General features: G+C 35.9%; 1 protein-coding gene across 1 annotated transcript; it reads right to left on the bottom strand.

Annotated features, from left to right (window-relative positions):
* Positions 1–10,483: 10,483 nt before the first annotated feature.
* LOC106124761 (uncharacterized) lies at positions 10,484–26,465 on the bottom strand. The gene is made up of 49 exons (XM_013321719.1): positions 26,338–26,465; positions 25,826–25,891; positions 25,618–25,746; positions 25,420–25,546; positions 25,136–25,273; positions 24,721–24,814; positions 24,180–24,329; positions 23,735–23,876; positions 23,266–23,439; positions 22,798–22,930; positions 22,473–22,601; positions 22,297–22,398; positions 22,021–22,148; positions 21,479–21,622; positions 21,153–21,288; positions 20,838–20,933; positions 20,659–20,769; positions 20,499–20,588; positions 20,242–20,413; positions 19,975–20,138; positions 19,514–19,739; positions 19,136–19,303; positions 18,846–19,033; positions 18,651–18,755; positions 18,279–18,557; positions 17,932–18,013; positions 17,480–17,659; positions 17,022–17,105; positions 16,832–16,933; positions 16,459–16,608; positions 16,145–16,293; positions 15,866–16,057; positions 15,606–15,710; positions 15,248–15,465; positions 14,957–15,130; positions 14,466–14,664; positions 14,229–14,332; positions 13,942–14,095; positions 13,782–13,837; positions 13,542–13,698; positions 13,273–13,399; positions 13,016–13,125; positions 12,756–12,917; positions 12,538–12,636; positions 12,373–12,460; positions 12,179–12,279; positions 11,649–11,753; positions 11,317–11,370; positions 10,484–10,839 (listed from the first exon to the last, which is right to left on the bottom strand). The coding sequence occupies exons 2-49, from the start codon at positions 25,840–25,842 to the stop codon at positions 10,756–10,758; spliced, it is 6,378 nt and encodes a 2,125-aa protein (XP_013177173.1). The 5' UTR covers positions 25,843–25,891; positions 26,338–26,465; the 3' UTR covers positions 10,484–10,755.
* Between the last annotated feature and the right edge of the window lie 138 nt (positions 26,466–26,603).

The raw sequence follows: 26,603 nt of genomic DNA, 5'->3' as shown, positions 1-26,603 counted from the left end.
TGAAATCGAACCGTGAGTTCTCACTGCCTAAATAATTATATAACATACTACGTCGCCAGCGACTCCGTCCGGGCGGAATTAAAAAAGACTTGAAGAGTAACCTACGCGTTCTTCTATACAATATTCTACATCTGTGTCAAATTTTATCAATATCCGTTGAGCCGTTCCGGAGATACCTTCAAACAAACATCCATCCATCTAAACATTCGCATTTATAATATTTGTTAGATTGTTATCACTATTGTTCATGGAAAATTAGAGGTATGTCAATACCTATATTAAATTAATCATTCCTCTCATATTAACAGTCATAAATTAAAAACACATTTCTGCTTTTAATGTATTTATATCCGTAACATAATAAAACAAGTTTAAAAATTGATACAATTTACATAGTAATTAAAAGTCTACTACATATTGGTCATCATCAACTAGCGCTTGCTCTTACAGCGGTCGTCTTCCAAGCATCTCTATCAGCCGTCGTAATTCACTCCCTTCTTATGCATGTCCTTTCAAATAAGTCACTTATACTTTCTTCGATCATTCTCTACCTTTGTTTCCACATTTAATTTCATTACTTATATACAAAGCTTACTTATTCCATTAATATTAGTAGTTAATAGTGGCAGTATACCCAGACTGGTAAAGTCAAGCGTAAGTTTTTCACACATAGTAACATTACGACAGGATGCGGTGTCGCCACCTCGGGAGGAATAGGCAAAGCTGTTGTTTGCGAAATACAGAACATAAGGCTGTGTACACATTAGTGTTATTTTCTGTTTAAAAGATAAGTCGATCAAAAGGATATCGGCTACGGAGAAACAGGGGATAGTGATTGATAAATATTCTCGCAACTTAATATAATAAATTTGAAAACTATCAGCGTAATAATACGCCTTAATATTACAATTAGTAGCAGGACCATTGGATAGCCCTCAGTATGTAACAAACATATATTATATGTCATGCTGTAAGCAATATTTTCTTGGCTAGGTAATTGCGATTTCATTATTGAATTTCAAAAGTCGATAATGACGTAATTTTATCGATGATGACGTCATTATAACGTCATTTTAATTAGAATTTCAGAGCTATATAGAAACAATGAACATCGCCTTTAGGCAATAAGAATATGCATTTTAAATTATCCCGTTAAGTTATGAGCAAGTGAGAGTTAATGTTACAGAAAATTGAACTTAAAAAACAGAATACACAAAACAATCTCCTCAGGGTATACATGAATTAAGCAATATATTTCTTGTTATTGATTAAGAAATTAATTTTATTTGAATAACCAATATGTCAATTTTTAGAAAGTTCGTTTAATACAAAAAGTAGTTACATCGTTGTAGTTTAATATTTTAAACCGTAAAGACGGAAACAATTAAAAATTTTATGAAGACGTAAGATAACTATGCATTTATTTCAAATCAAAACAAATGAATGTTTATATCTATGAAATATCTCTACCGTAAGTCTGTTTATTCTATAAGTTTCGACTTAAGTGTGAAAAAAGAGCTTTAAGTTACTATTATGCTTCTTCTTCGTCGTTACAGTCTTTTCAGACTGGTCGTGGTCATCAAGTATCAGAGACCCGCTTCACCAGGCGCCACCACTCCTCCCTAGTTATTATTATGCTACGTAAAGGTATTTTTATAATGCTATGAAGCAAATACTAATGAATGATTACATTAAATTGTTAATGATTACCCTATTCTAGAAACAACTCCTAATGATTCATTTAACTGTCCGAAAACGGAGAAGCTTTACACGGGTATGTTTGTAAGTAATTATTCTAACAATTAAGATGCCAAATTTGATGAGAAAAGCCGCCGGTGGGGTTGATATACGTATATTTATTATTAGCCCACATACCAGAGCATTCGGTCGGCGAGGAACAGACGCAGACAAAGTCGGACGCGCGGGATATGTCCGCCTGTTTACGACAAAGATTAAGCGGCGAACAGAACATTTACTTCTTTGTTGATATACTAAACTTTTTTTATATCTGAAATTAAATTTATCTTTTGAATTATGTATTAGATTTAAGATCTCTATTTTAGATCTTAAAGAGTAGTATTGCATATAAAATGGGAGTAAGCAGTAAACATAAACCCATATTGAACTTATTAGTATAAATGTTCTATTTGGTGTGATCAAATCTATTTTTTAACTATTAAATTAAAATGCAATTTATAGAACGAGACAAATTCAATAATAAAATAGTATATTTTAGGATATCGTCGCTATGCAGAAATCTCTATAAGCAAATATTTCTGTTGTATAATTTCAAAAACATTATACGCATAAAGATAAAATCGAAGCCCTTAAAATTTCTCAACATTTTTAATCTATATCTCTACCAACACAAACACACAAGCAATTAACATTACGATATACATGTGTGTGCTTAATCATGCAATGCGACACATGTTAAACACGCCTTAATACAACTCAAAAGCATTTTGTGCATTCGTCTGCGTCTTTCTTTTAATTTTCACTTTTTGTTTTTAATTTTTTTAATTGCGGGCCTCTGTGACATTTTGTAGATGCCAAATATATCAATCTAAATTCTAAAGTGAACCTTTTGTTCTTTGATTTAAGGTTTAAATTAAATGAAATCACATTTAAAAATGCATTTTAACTGCAATATTATAGCGATATGGAGAGACGTTTTTTGGACGGCCATTTTGGGAAAATTGCCGCGTCTTTTCATTTTCCCGCGTAATTATTATTTTCTCAGTATTGATTTTGGTTTTGCTTTTACTTTTCAGTTCGCTATCGTCTGGTGACTTTAACAAAAATTCCTATTCAATGTCTTACAAACGAGAGTCATTAATATGTAAGTTAACTTATGATCAATTTATGAAAACGAAATACTAATTAAATTAATTACTCTATAATAACGCTTTACAATAATGAGCAGCGACATAGCGCTTATTGTCACCAAATTTAGATTTTTTCATTAGGAGCAAGCAAGATGAATATTGTGGATATTAGAGATATCAATATTCAAGGGTTTATTTACTAGTGATATTTAATCTAACTAATTTATAATACTAAATTAATATATGAATAAATCAAGGATATAAACACGTTTATGTGTACAAATTAAATATTACAAATGAAAAATTTAATTCTAAATTTGAAGAATATTATTTAAATAGATTTTTAAATTGTATTGGAAATATTTTTTAGTGTTGTATTATTAAATTTTTAACTATGTTTTACCGTTTAAGGTCATTAAACAGTTATTAAAAAAAGACAAATTTCCTACTCATACTGTTCATAATTCATAGATGCTTAGTATACTCTTTTAATGTCGTTAAAATTAGAATTATATGAGATATTAATAAAGTGATGTTCATAAAATATTACATTTTAATATGCGTCTCTGGTTTGAAGTCTTTATATCAAAAAGCGTATGTTCGAATAAGGTAAAGGAGGCGAGGCGAAGTGGGAAGCATTCTATGCGCGCCCGTGTGACAGCCTACCGGTGGGTAACAATATCATAATTACGAGTACGAGGGGACTCGCCGTCCTAAGCAAACATGCATGTTTGAATAACTTGCACATGAGCTATGCGGTCAAAATTACACATATATTTTTTTAGAATATATCAGTTGTATGTGTTATCTTAAACGTTATGTTTTTAAAAATAATTAATTTTATGTTGCAGGATTTAATTTTGTGAGGATTATAAAAAATGTTGTGAAAATTGTCTCTTTGATAATGACTACTATAAATTAGGGATTCGAAATAAGGTAAAGATATCATTTGATGCTTAGTTTGCGTTTAGAAAAGTATTTATGATCAGTCAAATGAAATAATAAGACATACTTATACCAGATTACATAATCTGACCAAAAACATTTTTCTTATTTCTTATATTTATATGTTTCTAAAATAAATATTATGACCGTTTAGTTGCTAAGTCAGTGGACGTGAAGAGCAAGTTCCCGCGCAACAATACACCGCAAATGAGGCAGCCATTTTGAAAAACGAATTAAAAAACAAAGCAAGGCAGAAGCTTCAATTAGTCGTACTGTTTCCCTCACACTACTCTGCGCTGTCATAATCATCAAATTAAATTATGTATATTTTAATAAGAAGTTTTGACAAGTAGTTAAAATCACGATTAAAATGTCACTAAAATTCTCGTATAAACTGAACTAAAGGTATGATAGAGATTTGTATTCCTAATCGGTTTTTACTTTTACAGAGTGTATTACTCTGTTACATAATGTGTCTTTAAATATTACTATATTAGGTTACAAAATATATGAACCTTAATAATATGAATTATTATCATCTCCATTTTAGTATATACATTTTATGTAGCATTTAAAATAGATACTAAACTTAAAATAAACTTAAGCTTGCGTCACTATTGCAAATTTCAAAGTTTACCCATATCAATAGTTCTTAGTTTTTGAATAGCACTACAATAAAATCGTTTCCGTTGTTAAAATTCAAATGCATTCTTTTGATGTGAAGGTGTTTGTCAAAAGGCAGCCGTATCCGGGTCGATAGGCAATACAATAAATCACTATATTAGTCACAATTTAGTTTAGACTCGTCTTCCATAAACATAGCAAAGCTTAAGTGTGCTATGAAATAAATCGACCGAAATTAAATTAAAGCCTACACACACTAATAACCACTTGAATAATTTTTGGAATGTAACTTAAGTTAATTATTAAAAATATTATAACTATCGTGTGCAACAATTCTTGACAAGTTTTGTTATAAAGTTGTTTTACAGTATTAGGTAATTTTTATTTTACTGATTGAATATTATTACACTCAAATCTAATTAATTCATTTTTCATATTCACTTTTGTCCAATTGTCAAAGATATAAAAGTTAAGGATAATATCTTGCAGTATACGACAAGCTTTACGCAACTTTGAAGTTCGGAATTCTTTTCCATTGTGTCTACAGGAAATCGCAAGGCTTTAGTTCTTGTCTGTCCATTTGTATTGTTACATTTCTATACATTCGGAGACACGTGATAACTTTTTTGTTTCAAATAATTTAGAAGTTTGCCTTCAAGTTTTAAACTTACTTAAGCAAAATATTTTTAAGTTAGAGATAGGAATTAATGCATCGGGATGACAAAACATGACTAATACCGATATAAACTTTTGTACCAATCTAGAATGACTCTTATAAAAAAAAGACATATCTCATACTAATGACGGAACTGAACAGTAATATTGTAGTGTAATTCACTCCCTTTTCTTGTGACGTTTCATGACCTAACTATTCTGGTCCCAGTTTTAGGCCACTCATACTCGCAACTTCGTTTAAAACTTACCTATTAATCTTAGTCACAAATAAACACGTGTGACTTATGACGAATTTATATCAGTAGTGGTTTAAAATGCTAACAGTGCGTAGAAAACGTACCTGTGTGATGAACAAGCGGCTTCGAGGTCCCTATATCTTTTTTTGTGACACCATTGATCAAAAAGTCAATGGCATTTATGTCATTCCGCCAGTCCCGCGGCGGAACAGAAGGCTGATGCACCTTTTAACTGATTGTAGAAACCAGAGAAAGATTCGGCAGATAAATTATTTGTAATAAATCAATGTCACATGCTTGTATACGCTTTCCTTTATGTCGCTACTAGATGCTTTTTTTTGCATTTGTAAAAATTCACAAAGATAGATGAATCATTTTTGAATAATATGCAGTTTTTGAATTAAAGATTTGCTTAGATAATAAAAAACTTACGATCATGTATAACAGATCGATATTTTGGGCTATAGAAATACTTATTTACAAGTTCGGTTTTCATCTAAAGATTGTCAATATTCATTTTCCGAAATTAATTACATTTTGGTTTAATTTCATTTACTTTGTCCAAAATGTCAACTATTTTGCTCACTAAGTGCAGTGAGCACATCGAAAGTAATAAGGTTCATTATTTCTATGTAATTCATCAAACGCAATAATTAGGAAAGCCGACACCGCGACATCGGCACGGCATGGCATAGCGCAGTCTCCATTTCTTGCAGCTAAGCTTTTATTTCCCCGGACACAATGGGCGCAGGATCCTAAGCCGCTCGCCATTTCGACATGCAGATTAGTGATGTAACGAACGCGAATATCGATAATAGTGCTGCTATCTTGATCTTTTTTTCCTTTCTCAAATAAATATTCGTTATGCTTTACATTGTAACTGCAAAGTCTTACTTCAGAATAATGGTACAACGAACTCAACAACTTCATGCATTTATTTCATAGCCGTGATTTTACTATTTTAATTTTAATTTATTTAAGGATCACATAATAACGATCCCCTGTAGGCCTTATAAAAATTTACATTTAATTTACTAAATAATGAAAGGCAATTCAAGGAACGTCGAAAAAATTATCGATATGCAGTACATCACTATCGTCATTTAATGTCCTTCATTTAATTTCGTTCACGCGGCGTGTGACGAACGAGCTTCGAGAAAATCGGAAACAAGTCGTCGAGCACAGCCGTTTAATGAATATATTTGACTATAAAAGTTAATAGCTAATTCCAAACAGTTCTGTAATAAACTATCGTGCTTGCCAGATAAAGGAATAATGTAATGTCACGTATACACAAGAACTACAGCTAAAGTAAAGAATCTAGCAGTTACTACCATTTAAAATATCGCTTTTTTCATCATACATTTTTTTTTAATTATAATTTCTTAAAATATTTTTTTTATAATATGAAGGCTTGAAGTAAACAGTAATCAGAAATAATTAAAATGGTTACCGATGTTATAAAAAGAGTAGAAAATGTAGAGCAGTTATGGTAATTGGCTAAAAGGCTTTTAAGCTGAAAATTGTATGCTTTTAAAATACAACTAAATAGAATCCATCTAAATTCTTAAATTGCAAGCTGAATTTGTAAGAATTGAGCAATATCTTGATCCGGCTTCAATAGCAATAGCTTCATTCAGGGTCCTGTCACATCAATATTACAGGGAACGTTAAATCGAAAACCATTTGTACAAGTTTCTGCCTATGAAATGTAGAGTAGTGTAGGATAAAATAATACAAAAAATATTTGATAAAATTAATTACGATTTGTCAAAGATCAGTATCTTTTAATTATTTAAAATAATTTACCAACCTCCCGTACACTACGTGAAATTGAAACATTTCAAATTAAATTTATTTAGTTTAATGCGTTTCGTAGAAAGTTGCGCGTGTGTCAGTGCAAAAACTGTCATGTCTGTCGACGGAAGCCGGCCCGCGTCAACCAATGGGGAACGGCCGCGCGCAAAAACTACGTAATTAAAAATTCGGGAATCAAAATGGCGGACCCACCTGTGTTACACTCGAGTGATAAGGTCATTATTTTGTCAGACTAGAAAAAAAAATACTGAAACAAACAATTTCAAATCTCCTTTAATCGTATGCAATCACACGAAAATTCGATGATTTACAATCTATGAATCATTAGTCGCCACAAACTAGTCATCAATGTAGAAAAGTAAGGATATATTTGACTATGCTATTGGATAACATCTATTTTTATTAATAGACAATAATAAATTATTTAAACTAGATATTCCGCGAGTCTTAGATCTTAGAAAATCAAGTTCGGAATACAATAGGGTATAAATGTTTGATGCAAGTATATATGACAGCACTCGGCGGTGTCTATAATTCAGACGGGCCGCTATAATGAGTTGCTAACGCCGTAAATAACTCTGTTTTATGGTCGGACTTTAGTTTTATTTGAAACATATATCCTTCTTTCACTATAATTGAGTATTTGTAATTTCTGTTTTAACTACGTCAAATAAATTCTCTAAATTTTGAATTGTCAGTTATATGTGAGTATAGGCTTGAGCTTGCTTTAATTGTCCTCCTAAACATTTGATGTATCATAATTTTTCTAAAACTCGAGCGTATTCTTACAACTAAAATAATTAATTAATACTCGGATATAAAGGATAGATACTGTATTTTAAATTTGGTAGCAGATAAATTACTGTCTGGTCTAAATAATTTCAGCAACAATTTTTACAGGATTGTGTTTAACCATGAAATTAATATAACCTCAACGGACTATTAAAAGTCTGAATACTTACCTAATTCTCGACTCCTGTGTAAGTTGTCTGTTAGTTCGATACACTGCGTAGTGTACTTACCTGAATTTATAAGTAAATTAAATAGTCAAAGTATATTAGACAGTTGAAGTTAATATTCGCGATATAGATATAAGATAGAGTGTCGTAAGCATCAGTAGAAGGAGAGCTTTAGTTTAAAAGCGAAGAAATAAGAATAAAAATGTAAACGACCGCTTTGCTCTTGTATTAGACTTCCCTCTAATTATTATGTACCAACAGAGGCCCGCTCGGTTCGTTTTTGCCGCCAATTTGCGAGACAACTCGTACACATCTCAAATGTTTGTCGCTAAGCGGCTTCGACAGTTCAAGGATTTGTCTTTGATTTAATTTAAAGGGGAGACCGTGACGTCACACGATCCTGTTAAATACGTGTCTGGAAAGAGCAAGGGATAATCCGTGATCACACGTTAGAAAAGGATGTACAATTTGAAAAGTGAGATTTTAAATGATGGCTGCAAAACTTGACCGAAGAAGTTGTCCGTAACATATTGATTCGTTGCCCTCTATTTTATCTGAGGCCATGGGAAAAATAACTGAGCTTCATTATGATACGTTAGAGATTTACAATTATTACAATTCTTCGAGATTTTGCAAATTTAAGAAAAAAAAATGTAATTGAATATACAATGACTATAAGATGCAATAAAAAATGAAACAAAATGACTACATACTGTGACTTTATTTTAGGCGTAAAAAATAGCAATTGTACTGAAATAAAAAATATCATTTAACATTTTTTCAACTGTTCGAATTGTATCGTTGACATTAAATCACCAGACAATGTTTTTGTGAAATAATATGTACGCAGTTTTTTTACGCCTTTAATAAGATATTTTTAATATTTTCGTGAATTAGCAATACGCACCTATTTCGAGATTATGCCTACTAGTAGATTTTCTCGTCCGTTTTCCGACAAAAAATTATCAGTCACTTGCATTATTTATTTAAGATAATGATCACTATCACACTTTTCACTATATTTCACCATTGATTAACTTAAACACTTTTATAACGTAATTATCAATATAAACAACACCTCCAATTTCAAAGGGAATAATTATTTTGAGAAGTGGGTATACTTTAAAATACATGTAATCAAAGAGTATGTATCTACCAAAGAGTATGTAACTACTTCGTACATAACTGACAAGACTGGCTGAATCACCATAAAGCACGATGAAGAAAAGTAAATGTGACATTTGTTTTGTTTCCCTTTCTTTCTAACCAAAGTACTTAGAGAATATTTTTTTTAAGTATTTTTATAATATCTTCGGTTATGAATTTTAAATATTGACATATAGATTATAGTATCACTTAATCGAATGGAAAACAATGTCATATTAATTTTTATTATAAGTTTACGGTTATAATTGAAACAGAAAATATGTTGTTTACATGAATTTATATATCTTTATATACGGGCGTATATGATATGAAACATTTAAATATCGGCACAGTATCATCAAATTTTCCAGTGAATAAACTTTATAATCCGGTTTACTATCATATGGCACCCCTACGCGTACAGTAAAATAATACCATTGATATTTTAGTCAGTTTATGGTATTTAATACTCTCTTGAGACAGTAGATAAGAATGCCACTGTTTTGCTGTTCGTATACTATATTTATTGAAGGTTAATGTGTAATTAATTTCCTCGATACCAAGAATTTTTTTTAAATAATTTATATGTACTTTTGACTGCCTAAACACAAATTTAAAAACATATTTTTTTCTCAAAAATTGATATTAATATTTGTACATGTATTTTTATTGTTTAATTGGTTAAATTGGTTCATATAATTTTATACGACCATATAACACATGTTAATACTAATTGGATAGCAAAATTTCCACTCATCTTTTAGGCAGGACTGCTAAACTGTTTTAAAATATGTTGACTATAAGTCAATAGGGTACGAAAATACGAGTAGAACTTACTTCGCTTACTGACAGTGTGTACACTTTATTGCAATATTACTTACCCGCTATTCGTAACAACTTACAAGGCAAATGGATGACCCAGATAGGTCCGACACAGCAATGAATGGCCTCACACCTATTAAATCTTTATCGCAGCCTATTAACTACTGAATACGTTTTTTGCTATAATAAAACTATAAATAACTGTGAATCTCCAATGCCAAATAACTTATGCAAAACTATATTATTTTTTGTTGAAGTTTCAACAGTGAAAACCTACTGTAAATGGCTGCTTCTTAATCAAAAATTGGAAATAATCAATTGTTTCAGATGCATTATTATGTCTTTTTAGAAGAGATGATAGGCAAATATAAAAGATAGGAAAGAATGGATAGAAAGAATGTAAAGAATAAGGAAAAAATAAGCCCGCAAATAGTTTTTAATTAATTTTTATTGTAAAACTTCCTCGTTTTGTTATTTCACATCATAATTTTTTGGACCAAATCACTATAACGTGTTCAAATATTTACAAACAATTTACAATATATTGTCGACTTTCTATTTTACAATAAACTTATCGATTTGAAAATCAGCGTTAGATAATTTCAAATTTGTAGATATCGATGTACAAATACACAACAGAAAAGACAAAAGGAAAAGTACTCGATGAAATTGAATCGATATTTCATAGACCAATATTTTTTTCTATTTTTCATACTTGTTTATTCTCCTTAAACTTGTTACATCCATACCATAGATTGCAAACGGTTGAGATTCCTTGAACCGAACCTGTGATTGGAATAATTCTTTCAATCATTATCGAGTTTACATTTTTTTGTATTAAATATTAGCAGATTTTTGTGAATTTACTAATATTTCTTTCTTCCATTCCAACTAAGCTCTAGGCTTGTGCTAGGATATGGTTTACGACAATAGTCGAATGGTAGGATTCGAACTCTCGACCACGTGATCGGAAGTCTGTAGCCTTAACCAATAGGCTATTGGCGCTTAAATTGCCGATACACATACAAAAACTTATCGTTGTCTCACTAGTTCTCCTTGAATGAAAAGAGAAAGAATTCTTAGTAAAGATGAGGTGGCAGTGGTCCCAAATAGTCGTATACTAATTCTGTGTTTCCACTGTTGAAACAATTGTATAAAAACATATTTTCATCCTTTACATCCTTATTGAAACAGCTGAGATAAGAATATATTTCATACAAGTGTTACGGAAATCTTTTAATATTAGTCAATATATTGCCTTACCTCTGACTTGGCAGGAGACAGGTTATCCGCATTCTTATCTGCACCTCCTTCATTCTGTAATCATTTCATAGTTAAAGTACACATATGTATATAATATTTTAACTCCTAATTTTAGTTTAAAGTAACAAATTCATTGATCTCCAGAATACTTCAAGGCAGACTGCAAGGCTGCGAGTTCAAAAACAAGAATACATTTTGAAAAGATCTAAGAGAAAAAGTTATAGAATCTGATTTAAATTAAAGCCAAAATTATACCATAGAATTAAACCGTAAGTAACTATATTGGTTGAAAGAGAAGACTAAGTATTTGTTTTTAAAAATATAAAGCTTACCGCATCAGGTTTCTTCGCATCGTCCAAGTCTTCGGACGGGACCTTTTCTGGTTCGATCACATTAGGCGGTATGTTAGCACGGAGCTTGTCTGCTAAAGTTCGAACCTAACACAAACACATACAAATGTCATTTAAACATAATTTTATAAAAAAGTCCTATAAGAATACTCTTCTTTCCTTAATCTTACTAATATTATAAATGCGAATGCTTAGATGGAGGCAGACCCAAAACAAAATGGAAAGATGTAGTAATAAAAGAGTGTCAAGTCTCAGAAGAAGATGTCATGGACAGAGCGGGGTAGAAGAGACGGATTAGAAAAGCTGACCCCACCACCTTGTGGGATGCAAGCTAGGCAGAGAGAGAGAGAGAGAGAGAGACAGATTCTGGAAGACCACATTATTCTACTAATTAAGTTTGTTTTATTCCGCGTGGATAGACTCGCGGGCGACTGCTAGTCTATCAATGAAATGAAGAGTTTATTAAGATGTGGATGTATGTGAATGTGTGTAATGGTGTACGATGGTGTTACATTGGGGTACTGTGAGAAGCAGGCGCGGGCGCGGCCGATGCAGGGCGGTGCCACAGCTCGCCCATAGCGGTCGCGGTCCGCCGGGTCGAACATGTAGTAACCTACGCAATTACGTACACCAAATAATTAATTACTTCAACCAAAAACAAGACTATGACCACCTTTTCTTTAAAAAATAAAGGAATCATTTTTACCACGCGGTGTTCTGAATAGCGCTACAGCAAATTCACCATTGCCAGCCACAAATACTCCAGAACGTTCTTCACGGAAAAACTCAGTCACCTGAAGAAATTGCATAATTTAAAAAGCACAAGTTCATACGTAAAAATACAAGACCTGATGATCTAAGTTATGTATACCTGAGTCTCCAGGTCCTCGTCGACGAAGCCAGTTTGTCGCGCCTTGTACACCACCACGCGGCACACACAGTTACCCGGAGTATAGAATTTACGTAGGATCTAACAAGCATTCATTATTATGATTTGACCAGATTTTACAGTGGTTTAATACAAAGAAATCGCTTGAATGAATGGTCCCCAAAAATAAACTAAGTAAAGAAGAAAAACGCCATAGTAACCTGTTGGATTCTAAGGAAGGGCTGTGCAGGGCGGTAATGAAGGTAGCTGTCCTGGTAGAGCTGGTCTCCGCTGTCCAATACACGGTCCAGCGTGGCGGCGCACCAGCGGCACACGTCCTCCACGCGAGACATAGCCACCGCCATTACAGAACAAGCCAGAGCCTGCATCAACATACACAGTTTAATTTTAGTGGTTCATATTATGGACACTAAAACTCAAAAGAAACCCCAAGTGCTAAAAGATAATGCTACGTGTGTACCTGTTTGCCTCTAGACGCTGCGGAGAATCTTCGACAAGCCATCGAGTGCTGAGCTGACAAGAACTGTGTGCCGTCATTCAGCACCAGCCATCCGTTGGAATTGCGTTGTCCTATACAGCAAACATAAATGACTAAGACATAAGAAATGGAAGCCTGGCAGAAAAGACAACAGCAAACAAATCGGTTTATTAATCTACTTCATAAGCAAACTCTTCCGTTACGATGAGCCTTTAATATTCGATCCTTTAAAGATATACCTTTCAGCCTGGCATCCTCCTTGTCTCTATTCTCAGTGGCGCGTTGTGCATCGAGACAGGTCGCGCTGCCCGGCGGATGCTTGCGGTCTTGTTCAGCAGCACGGCGCTGGCTACCGTCGACGTTCACCTAAAGATTATCAAAAGAAAACAACTCCTAAGATTAAGCAAGAAACAATGGAAAAAAGTCTATTCCAAGCGGTAGATCTAAGGATGATGATGAAAATCTATTTAATTTTTAACAAGAAGTGGCAAAGGCTGTCGTTTCTTACCTTGCTAGTAGCTGGTATAAGAGTGACGCCAGGAGGCGCGCGCACCAGCGGCGGATCGACTCCGCCAAACTTCCTAATGGGCTGCACCGTCACCGACATCGCGTAGAGCTGGAAGTCGTGCTTCAGACGTTCTCCTGGTGGCACGTTCTGGAGATATCTATAAACGGTGTACATTATCGTTTAATTGTTTATCTAAAACATATGAGCACAATATACTATTTAACATATAACAAATCTTACGCAAACGCCATCAACTTCGGTGACGTGAAAGTCAATACGCAAGCTGCACCGTCGTCCTGAAATTATTTCATAATGAAAAAGGAGAATGTACAAATTATCCCTTTGATGATTTTCTGATAAGGAAGGGGTGGGATGGAGATGTGGATTTGTCATGTTCAACCTGTGCATCTGCCCGGAGACCCGTAGCGCCACAAGCGTGGGGCTCGAACATATAGAACGGCGGCGCGCCGGGGTAGCGCCACACCGCCACCGCGTGCGGCATCGACCACAGGATGCCCGTTGAGTGGTCCTCGAAGAAACGCTCCAGCGCACATCTGGACCAAGCAAACTGTACATGTGAAATCATGGCGCCTAAAGTGACGTCCTTTTTTACCTGAGGTCAGTTGTTATCTTCCTCTAACAGCTTCTATGAATATCTGATGCTAACTAACAAACGAACCATTTTACCTGACAGTCATCTCCGTAGGCTCTCTCTGCTCAAGTTTGCCAGAGTACGCCGACTGCAAGTCGTATCTGACGTAGTTCACGCCCAATATGAAACGTTTCAACACCTGGGAAGTGTTGCAAAATTAGAACATACTAAAGCCGTACCAAAGGTATGTCCCATAAAACATTTCTATAAAACAATGGAAGATCCCCAATCCTTTCAGCGTTTCTGGATGGCTTCATTTGTAAGTCTGTTACCTGCAGAGGAAGCAGCACGTCTTCCCCAGGTCTGAACTCATAACCCAGGGTAGAGAGGGATGCGGCAAGCAGCTTGCCCCCCACCGCCATGACGTCATCGACAGTGCGGCGTGTCCACAGCGGCGGGCGTCGCACGTGCGACATGCACGCGCCCGCGATCGCCCCGCACGCAGACTGCAGCAGTGCGTCTCGTGTAAACCTGACGATATTATTTATTTATAACTGTTGCTTATAATGATCCAAGAAAAGCTGGTTCAGTTCCGTCCAATTATCTGGTAACTGATAGACATAACATGGCTACTTCTGTACGCACAATCTTTTAAAGGTCAACAACCATCAAACTAGCTCTGTTTAGAAACTCCAGAACCATCCATTCTTAAGACATTTACTATTGCAATATAACATACTCATATTTTTGAGGCACATGACAATTTGATCTGAACTGCCTCACAACCAGTAGTTAATCTTGCATTTGGTATGTTGGTACTAACTTGACGAGATCAGGCGGCCTGGTGCCCCGCAGTATAGTGCGGCCGCGCGCTGTCTCCACGTAGGCCGTGAGCACCTTCCACTCATAGCCCTCGTCTGGCACCGCGCCCTGTGGGCTGACTGCGCTCGGACGTTTTGAGTACTCCCAGAACACCTTCACTGATGATATGCTGTATCTAAAATTAGGGCAAAAAACCTTTATTTATATCAATTCTTGCTTGATAAAATCCGATCAATCTTAGTTCCCTTTGTTTATCTTGTAACATTGAATCTCTGTAAAGACAAAAACTTACTTGTTACTTCCCGGCCGCATAAGTGTTTCAATATTATTATTAATAGTCTCTGCTAGTTGATCAATAGTGGCAAAGAGGACAAGTGCTGACGCCCCGCCGGGTGAAAATCGACCTGTGGGACCTACTGCGTGTGGTTCCCACAGGCAGTATCCGTTGCCTTCTGAAGACTTCCATACTCCAACACAGTATCCTTTAGCGCAAACTACGCCATAATTATTCTGAAATGATTAACCTTAGATCGTAAAGGGATTCTAAAAAGGTTTTTAAGTCAGTGCGAAACAAGTAAGTTATGAGGTTAAATTTAACTCTTATTAATGTACCAAAAAAAATTGTATATGTAGATTTATACATCACTTACAGATTCAAAGAACGTCTTAAGCCCTCTTCTTAAGTTCAATACAGCTCCACTGTTACCAGCTTTTATGTCTCCCTGCACCGCGTCTCCCTCGACCTCGAGTTTCACCTGAGGAAGAGATGCACACCAAACAAGGAAATTTTCTACGTCCTCCAAAGAAGTATTGAGTTATTTCCAAAACAGCTTAACGAAAATAATCCAAATTGAATAGAACCTAAAGTAAAGTTCGAAGAAAATAAATTGATTTCATTATGAAGACTTACATTAAAGTTGGTGACGTGGAACTGCGGCTGCACTTCCTCCGGCGTGAGGCGCGGCGGGTTGGCGGCACGTGGCAGAGACGTAGTGTACAGCCGGTCACCATACTTCAGTATGGCGTCCACCAACGACATCTTCCAGTGAATGTATGGCTCTATGTGTTCCACTACGATACCCATTACGGCATTCGCTGCGTCCTAGAGTATGAAAAATTACAATTTTGTTTATTCTCTCTAGTTAAATGAAGGCACAATCCTAACCTTTTATTGAAGTAACATTCATACCTGATTGTCTCTGTTCGGCTGATCCATGAAGTAGTTCTCGTTCTGGGCGACCCGTCCTCGTAAAGACGCAACCGCGCGACTGATGCGTGTAAAGTATTTGCCCATCACCGAGTCCTCCAGTGGCTCTATTAGAGCATCTTCGTCTTCTTCTAAAATGTTCACAATCACCAATAAAGTTAACATTAAATTAGTTTAGTCGGTCAAGATTCCTAGTTGGTGGTATTAATATATCCCCTCTCCGTACTATATGAAAAACAAAAAAAATTAAACTACTGATTCATAAGAAACTATAAGAAAAATAAAGTAATAACTACCATCTTCATCTCCTCCTTCATCGCCTCCAGCAGTTTTCTCTGGCTTCGGTTTCCGCTCCTTCAACACCGATGTCAGTTCGTTTATGATCTTAACTTTATACAGCTTGTACGGCGCTAAACATTGCTTCCTATCCAGCCCACCTTGAAGCGCTGTAACGAAAACCAAGAACTAAACGTGTGAAAAAAGCTGAGAAAATACCAATGCAATTTTGTAGAGTCGTGCTATACGTGACTAATCTATCTAGGATGAGAAAATTGACAAGTATAGCCATAAAAATGGGTACATGTAGTAATAAAATTAGTAAGTTGTGCACATTATTCTCGTATACTTTGTGGTTTTATTTTAATAAGATATTAGTGAAGTAACACTAACTCATTTTATCCAAGAACTCTCCAGGACTAGCGAACACCATAAGGGCGGGTGTTGACTCTGGAGGGACATATTCTGGCTCCGGCTCGGGTTTTTCTTCACCTTCTGTTATTTACAAAGTCAACGTAAATAACATTATTTAAAATAATAAAAGTCCGAAACACATGATGACACATCATATACGCCATCTTACCTCCTTCGGCTTCCTCATCCTCGGCTTCCTCAGCGCCTTCACCGGCCATCTCGTCTTTTATTCTTTGTAAACGTAGCTCATCACCTAAACGCAATACTTTATGCTTATGAGTTTTCAGGCAGAATTTGGTCGAGTGACACTTATACAAACAGGACAAGAAACTATGTTTCTTCATTATCTTTCGTCGGAATCATTTAAAAAGTCGTTACAAATATAACTTGTTAACTACCGCACTCAGAGACTAACCGTTGGTTTATGAATCCAAAATCTCTGTATAAAACATACCGTCAACATTGTCATTATCTTTGTCAAAGAGATCTTGGTCTGAGTAACCCACGGTTATTGGTACCCTTGATATTTCCTGCGATTTAATATGCAAAATCTATATACAGGGTTTCTCTTAATGACCATCTTAAGTGTAAAATTGAGAGACACTGTAAATTGTTTAATAAGATTACCCTTCTTAATTCTCTGGGGTGTTAGCAAGCCTTTCGTTAAAGTGGGTGCAGGGTCGAAGGCCACCACCTTCCCGCCCGGAGTCAGCCAGACACCCAACTGATGGTAATCACCCACCAATAGGCACACGTAGTTAGGTTTAGTTGGATCCTCCCACATCCTGAACAGCGCGTCTTTAATTTCTGTTAAACAAAGAGAGAAGATAACCTTAATTACATTGGTTTCAGAATTCGTCTAAAACTAAATGGTGTGCTCTAACAGAAATAAAGCTGAAGCCCTACAGGCGGACACATGAGAATTCAAGAAATCTTTATGAAATTATATTGATAGTATGTATGTTCATTAAAACGATAATTTTAAAAATCCAAATGTTTGTGTTAATTATGTGTGTGTGTGTGTGTGTGTGTGTTCTTTTAATTGTTAACTGTTATAAATAACTTAAAGTTGGACCTACGTTTCATTGGTTTCTCTTTGATTTCTTCTTCTTCCGCATTTTCACCGAGTTCATCGTTTTCAGCCTCTTCTTCGCCACCCTCCTGCAGAGATAAACTACAAGTTACGAAAAAGTATCTTTACATAACTATATGAGTACTGTACTTTTTACGCTTTTTAAACGCCTTGCGCATTTAAATAGCAATATAACTTTGCTTTTTATTGTTCTGACATTGCATCCCAGGCAAAATAAAATCTTAAATATTTTTGTACACTTGGGCGATCCTGTAAAGTAGCTAAAGACATGGAACTTAATAATTTAAATTTCAATTGTTATCCTTTCCGAGGAGTTCCCCCTTATCAACTCACCCCTTGAGGTTCATCTGGAAGACGCAATGGTAGTGTGACAGGTTCCTCCAACTCGATGGAAAATGTGTTGGCACCCATTTCGAATTTCTCTGTCAAATCTTCAGGAGTTACATCTTTGCGACCAGTCTTCTTTACGTGGTTTAAGTAATATTCAGCACCGGCATCTAGGAAATTGTACATGTGGTCTTGATGCATGTGCGGTGGGGGAACGGACGCAGTAGCAGCAGTGAACGCAGCTGCAGCAGGCAAAGCTATGGTGCGACCGGCCATATCGTCCTCCTAAAAATATCAATATTACAATTAACAAGCAAGCCACCAATTAGCAACTTAATCCTTTTCATATCTTAGGTTTTCTGGGATATTGGAACTTACCCCAACACCAGCTCTTTCCGCAGCCTTCCCGATGGCAGAGTTCTCGCCTCGTGGTCCCATCATTATAGCAGCTGTTCCCTTTGTGATCCACTGGAAAGCTTTGCTCTGTAAAAAACAAATTGCAATGATATAAATTTCACAAGTAATTTCTAATTTCACAAAACCTATCACATAAATGCCTAATTATCAAATTACCTCAAGTTTAGTCTCCGGTGCGCCAATGACCTCATTCAGTCTGGTCGCAGTTATGGCGACTGGTGACAAGTTGAAGCTGTCATCGGAGCCCGGGGGCAGGTTGCCGAGGATGACGTCAGCGAGCGCATCCGGCCCGCCTTTCACTCTCACCAGGCACGCAGCCGCACGAGCATCATCCGATGGATATCCTGTAAACAAAATATATAATTTCATGGCATAGGATAGACGAGGAGAATATAAAGAAATACAAGGGAAAAGATACAAAAACACTAGTCAGAACCAAAACCTACCGTTCTCATCGCAGGCGTGAGGATCGAAGAGATAGTAGTGGTCGTCGTGCTTCCATACAGCGTTAGATGCGCCGCGCGCGGTCACCACGGCGTGCGAGTGTTCACGGAACAATTGGCGCAGCGATTGCTTCAGCGACATCACCTCGTTCGATTTGGGGCTTAATTCACCTAAAAGTGAATTAACTTGTGAAAGGCTTTCTCGTACCATTACTCGCAGTCTTTCAAATAGATTTTCATTAAAATTTATAAAATTATATTTTAGAGTCATTGCTTAAACTATATGCTATGCTTACATTACATCAAAGAATTTACAGTTAAATTTAACTTCAGAACGGCAAAGTCAAACTGTAATATGCAAATAATTATCAACATATTTACCGGTATAAGCGCTATCCAATATATCAGTTTCGATACAATCGTAGTCAGATATTCGGAACTTGTCCAGCACGTCCGCAGCAGCGAGAGTCCCGCCTGGCGAACCCCCTTCCTCTTCTTCTTCAACATTCTCGGCTTCGTCGGTCTTGGTGGTTGTATCCAAGCTTATACCCATTCGTTCAAGATTCTCCATTGTATTTTGGTAAAGTATGTCACCGCGTGTTAAAGACTATAATAAGACAAAATTCGATTCAAGTTTACTATGAAAATGTCATTTTAATTGGTCCTACTGGAAGGTTGGAATGTTTTAAGATTGGAGGGTTTCATGTGGTTGATTGAGTAGTCGGTCAAATAGTCGGTCGTTTAGTTGATTGATTAGTCGGTCACGGATTCAGTCGAGTACTTGGTCGACCGGCTGGAAGCTAAAAGATCTACTTAAGAAACAGTTTCAATTAAAGTGTAACCTCGTCGATTTGATCAGCGGTCCATTCTGAGGGGTCTACGATGTGGGCTAATGCTATGGCCGCGATGGAGGCCGGCGTGGCTTGGCGGCCGCGGTGCTCCTCGGGGAATCTCTCGTCTGCCTCGTGGAAGCGACCGCGTACTACCCAACGGTTGGGCGCGACGGCTGTTCAAAACAAAATAATTTATGACTTACATTTATAACAATTTGCTGGTCACTATCAAAATACAATACCACTTTAGTCTGGTCTTACAATTTCAACACTTACGTTTTAGTTTGTTGACTGGTTCCGGCATCTCGCCCAGCTCCTGCACGGTCACGTCAGAAATGCTGAACGGCTTGCGCTTCATGTCATTCGTGCAGTCCAGCAAGTGCTCGCACAGTCGCGATATCCGCGTGAAGTATAGAAGACACGCCTTACCACCATCTTGTAAACCGACCTATGCACCGGAACACAAAATAACGAAAATAATAATAAGACGTCTGTACTGCTGCAACTTGAATAGAATAAATAATAAGCCTTACCCTATAACCATATCTGTCCGCTGGCCAAGGATGGTAGATGTAGTAGCGACCACCCTCATTCCAAATAGCCACTTCGTACTCTCCGGGGATCTATAAACAATACAAGAAAGTTAACCACAAACAAAAAACAGAATATACAGAATACACAAGCTATCCTAACCTGCAAAACGCCGGCGTCCGATTCCTTGAAGAAAGCCTCGATACCTCGACACAAGTCGAAGACTTTCGGGTCCGATGACAGTATCTTACCCCATACGGCTATACCACGTTCCTGTTCAGTACAATAGTAAGTTATTGTCAAGTTATTACCCCATTTCACGCACAGTTGTAGAAAATTACCTTATGCTTGTACTCATGGTCTCGTATTCTGAAGGTTTCTTTTATTTCCCCGAGAACAAGACGTCTAATCGGTCCACCTCTTTCCAAAAGTGATTCCTGTTAATCAATTCAATCATTTCATCCAAATTATTGTAAAAGTAGATCTTTTGGAATAACTTTATTCAATATTTATAACACTGTTCTATCTTACTTTTCTAAATATGACGCTTAGACTAGGACAAATTCTTAGTACATCGAATAAAGTATCTGTCATTTCTAAGCTCTACCTGATTACTTAGACTGTACTTCTATTAGAGATTGTTACGATATTTATACCCTATAAATATTGTAGCCCAAATCCAGTGTTTCATCTAGGATATCATCGTTCCAGGCTCTCGCGCGCAGTCGTCGCAACATGGCGAGTGCGGCCACACAACACGCGATGCTTGTAAATGTTTTAAATGTCTGATATCTGTAAAGTAAGAACACTTGACAGTTAAAATATATAAAAAAGGAACCTATCTAGCAAACCAAGTGAATTATCAATAAAATTTGCAAAGAAGTGACGCATTTGCATATGACAGAATCAAGAAAACGTTTACTCATTTCCTATTGGGTTACCCTCAAAAATATCTAAGGTGATATACAATTCTTGGGATTACCTATAACTGGCCATGTGTCGTGTTGCATGCAAGATCCACTTCTCGACATCCATCTGTTGGAACTGTGAGTGGAAGTTCTGGTCGGCGATCTCCACCGGACTGTGCAGAATCGTCTCCGACTTGGGTAGAGGGATTATGTCATCTCTAAACAAATATTGAAAATTAATTTTGGTAATTTCAAGTATAACGTAGCATCTCTAAATTCCTTCGTATGAAATCGTCTCAAACCAATAATTTGGGTGGTACCTCCAATTTATATTTCTACATATTTAAATTAAAACTGGCTGTCAGCAGGACTCCGTCCGCGTGGATATATAAAAAAACTTAATATATAGATAAGTTAAATAAAAAGCAGCTCTTCAAGGCAGAAATTCGTAAAAAACCTCCTACCTCCTCACCAATATTCAGCCATATCGGTAAAGCCGTTCTTGAGTTTTAAATAGTGTAACTAACACGACTTTCTTTTATATATATTATAATATATAGATGAAAAAGATCTACGATCTAGTTGATGCATTGGTGATTTGTGACACTTTATTTACCTTCCATAAGTATGTGCGTCTGTATGTGGACTGTAGAGAAAGAAGTCTTCACCGCGCAGCGACATTATTTGTTCCTGAGTGGGAGCTGGAGGGGGTTTCTCGGGAGGTACAGGCAGAGTTGGAGGAGGCTAACACATTATAAACCTTTTTAGTAAGTATAAAGTGCGAATTTCTTTATTTCTACGTCCTACGTCCCTTTTTAGTCTAGAGTAAGTTATTTTTTTAAATCTTGATTGGTTTATAAATTCTTTACTGCAAAAATATTTAAAAACATACCTCTTTTGGAACTTTCTGATAAAATTCTCGAACTTTCTTCCTAGACGTTGCTCTAGAGGTCGCTAAGCTGACCGCACTCAACGAAACCAGAGGATATTGTCCCTTAACAACGAGTAATATAAAACAAAAACAAATATAAAACATATTATTGACAACAAAAAAGACAAAAAAATTACCTCTGTCAATTTTTTCTCTATGAGCACATTCATATGAATACTTTCCCATTCGCTTTGACAGTGGGTTTTTAAAGCTTTCAAATCCAATTCATACTTAGGTTCACGGGTCAGAGGTTCAATTTGTACAACCTGCAAAGAAACATGACTTAGTATTGTTGTCTCCTTCTTTCTTCTCCTCTACCGTAGCATTCGTAGCGAGCGTAGCATGTGTAGCCTTCGTAGCAAGCGTAGCGTAGCATAAACAAAACGGAAATTTAAACGACTGAAGTTATCAAGTTGGAAATTCTATAAATACATTTATTAAGTAATATTGTTATCAACAGACCTCAATATTAGTTAAAGTAATCGGTGGTTTTGGAGTTCCCCTTTTAGCTGCACTGAGATCTCCGTAGTTGGCAAGAAAGTCTAATACGAAGGATGTGATACCAGCGTAGCGAATGAACGCCCCAGCACCATATCTAGTGATAATACATTGAACCAATATCATTACAAATGCATAGTTTTAACAGTGAAACGAAAGCCATTGGCACTAGCAAATTCGCAACAAGGAGGTGAGTCAAAGATTTAATTCTTTTCTATAGTCAAAATACGACAATAGATTAAGGTCATAAAAAGAGGAAAGGATTGTATGGGTATTCCTATAATAAACCATAAGACTGATGAAGCATCTTATTAAAATCCAAATTGATTCGTTTGACCAGAGCCATTGCTCTTTTTTCAAGACTTTTACCTGCTTTATTTCCTAGCAATATTACCTAAAACGTTCTAAAGATTAGTGCTTTTGCATACTTACAGAGTATTCGGCTGACCCAATTCATTAAGCATGTGCGGATCGAATATGTAACAAATAGTTTTAACAGTGCTATTCGCCTCCGGTGGCGGGGGATGACCCCAGATTAGGAAATGCCTTTCACCGTCAATACTCAAAATCATCATGTATGTACTGCCATTTAGTTTTTCCATTAATCTAAAAGAACAATAATAGTATTTTATTTCAATTTAAAAGGAAATCTAGGAAATGCAGCCATGTTTTTTTTTTATTTTTTTTTATAATAGAAGGGGGTAAGCCAGCGGCGGGAACACCGAGGTGATTCACAACACCCATGGACATGCAACACCAAAGGAACTGCAGATACGTTGCCGGACTTTAAGGTAATGCTCGCTTCATTGCAAAAAGGTTAAGATAAAGGTGAGATTAGATTTATTTTTAAACTTTTGGTATGATATAGGAATAAACTATATTTGATAGTCAATAAACTTACGCCAAGAGGTCGGACTGAGCCTGTATATTATCAGGATGTTTCGCCAACAATCCTGACATCGCCTCTGTCATTTTGACGGTATATTTCTTGTCGTAAAGGTAAAACGATGTGAGTAACTGATTCAATTGTAGTTGGGGTTTGCCTATAAAACAAAACATAGGGATTAGGTCTGTATGAAATTTAAAAAAAAAATTAGTCGCCTATATGCTCTACGGACTAGCAGGAGAAGGTGCAAGACAGGCGACTTTGACGATCTCTTGTGTCGGAGGCCAAGACCCAATTTGGATCGATGCGCCAGCGAAGTATATGCTCTACATCTAAGCCGAATTTCAGCGAGATTAGTTTAACCGTTCTTGAGATGTTTTCTAATAAAGATTTAAACTGTCAAATTTATATTATTAGTAATATTTAAAACAAGAGAGTTGGAGAATAAAGTAATTCAAACCTTTATAGCACTTAAGTGCCACCATACAGCGCTTGTAAAACCTATCACCCCATTCTATCACCTCGTCAACGTCTCTCTTCACAAGCTGCGCCGGTGACTTCTCTTCCAGTAGGGCGCGGCAGATCACTGCTATGCAACCCGTTTGAGAGCCTAAAATATTGTCATCCAAAACATTAGCAATAAAATGAGCCTAGAAATTGACCAACTTTAAGCCAAAAAATAACTAAATTACAGCCACAAATTTAGGCAAGAATTATCGTAATCGGCCCGGAAAATTTAATGGAGGAAGGTTGTTCTGTCCTTATAATAATGCAATGCAACGCTTCTTTATCAAAAAATCAGTTTTTATTCTTCGTGTAAATACGTAATGTTAGGAAGAAAATCCGACACTGTGCCGGTGTACTGGAACAACACTAGCCTTACTAAAATGTAAACGTTTATGTCCCCTCACTATGCATTCTGACTTGACTTTGTAACGAAAGCCCGACATTCGCGTCAAAGGATTCTAACTAATAATGTCTAAAAGTATGAAGATAATTACCGCAAGCAGTTGATGAATACTTTTTAGAATTACAACCTACAGTCCCTTGTAGGATCATCTTGTTTTTCTCTATTTGCATAAAGCTATGCCATATCTGTAATAAAAAGTTAAAATAACATTTTCAGTAATTAAAAAAATAAGTTTGCCACCTGCAACGTTTTTATTCAATTGTGGTGGAAAGTCTTTTATTGAGAGCATTTTACTCAATTTACGTGTATGACCTAAGTGTAGACATGGTTTATCATAACTTGACGAAACCACTATCGCAATTCCTAGCCCTCAATATTCAGGCTAAGAGCGTTGTGAAAAACATTAAAGTGTTGACTTCATTGTCGTCTTATATAAGTGCCCACTTAAGTTCTTTAAACACGCCTAAGTTAAAAATAACTTAATCAACCACTCTATGTTTACTTACTCTTCTCAATTTCGCACATTCGTATAACGGCTGAGTGATTTCCTCGGCGGGTATCCGTGGCAACCTGGGGCGGCGTCTTCGACGTTTCATATATGGAGGGACCCATTTTCTTGTTTTAAATTCAGGTTGTTCTATTATCTGCAATAAGCGTTGCGTCCAGATTATTGTTTCATGACTACCTTCGAGAACATTCCCTGAACATTTAAAGTAACTGTAGAAAATATTATTTTTATCTCAACAGTCAAGCTTAGGTTGTGGTCACTAAAGTAACTACTGTTACTAACAATCGGTGGTAATCTTTCCGGCGGTGGCGGTGGTTTCCATGGTCTCGTTGTTATTTGCACTTTAGTAACTTCAGGCCATCGTTTTTTGAATCGAGTTTTTCGCAACATCGCTCTATATTCAGCTTCTCTGTAATGATAAAACACGTGAATATAACTTGGAAAATTTTCTTTGATGCTAGAATACTTCGAGATTCTTACTCTCTAGCAATTTCTGATGCTGTCTTCGGTATCTCTTCGGGTACTGGAGGCAATGGTTCTTCTTTCCCTTTCCCTTTACCTTTTCCTTCTGGCTTTTTTTCTGTGGGTGCATCTCCTGCAGCGGTTCCTCTACAAATAAAGTAATCGATGTAGCCTACACTTTATTTTTTTTCTTTCACATATATTGGGCAAAGTTTCGAATACCTACTTCTTTTTATCAGCCATTGTAGTTTTATCTAATGCTTCTTCATAAACAATTTTTTTTCAATTTTTTCTGCAACAAAATATTTTCGTTTTAATTAACTCTAAATACAAAAATTGATGGAGAACTAGGATTTGAATATGTAAGATTCGTAGTTCCTTTCTATTACTTGCTTTACCTTAGAACCACGTTAACTTATTGTGGATTTCTGAGACCAAAATTCCCGTTTAAAACATTGTTATCTCTGTTTTGTCAAAGATTTTGGTCTTAGAAACCAACGGTACCGCCAGTCTGAAAGTTACTAGACTGCCTAAGTAAAATTTGTATTAATTAAGCTAGTTAACTCTATATTACAACTACGATAATTCCAGTGACACACGGAAACCAATAAGATACACATGTTTATTCAACGAAGAGAAAGTATTTTTAATAAACTACATATCAACGAAAAATATATACTTATTTTTTTTTAAATACCGACGATTTACTAAAACCTATTTTAGTTTTTGCATACTCACGTTTTATTTTTTCCGCTTTTTATATTTTATTTTTGTAATTTAAATAAAAAACATTACAGTTTAGAGTTTATATTCCATGTTTACAGATCTAACGCAATTTTTTGTTTAGAACATTTTTAAACGATTTGTTTTTATTTGGCGGCACCTTTCAAAAGTAGTGTTGTCATTGCTTACTGCCTGTCGTATTTTATAATTTAATGTCATCAAAATAAAATAAATTGAAATATATTACATTATCTTTTAAGTCATAAAATTAGAGAAATGCA

This window comes from Papilio xuthus, unplaced genomic scaffold (assembly GCF_000836235.2).
Source record: "Papilio xuthus unplaced genomic scaffold, Pxut_1.1 DF825946.1, whole genome shotgun sequence".
NCBI classification, from domain to species: domain Eukaryota; kingdom Metazoa; phylum Arthropoda; class Insecta; order Lepidoptera; family Papilionidae; genus Papilio; species Papilio xuthus.
Note: the sequence above shows the minus strand (reverse complement) of the source record. Positions and strands in the feature narration are given on the sequence as shown.

Bases quoted from the DNA above. Each gene is read 5' to 3' on its own strand.
- LOC106124761 (XM_013321719.1), bottom strand. The intron at 15,466-15,605 runs GTAAGTGATGTA...TAATCATTTCAG, and splicing joins TTAAGACGTTCTTTGAATCT to AATAATTATGGCGTAGTTTG. The intron at 14,096-14,228 runs GTAAAATGGTTC...TGCTTGGTCCAG, and splicing joins CCTACGGAGATGACTGTCAG to ATGTGCGCTGGAGCGTTTCT.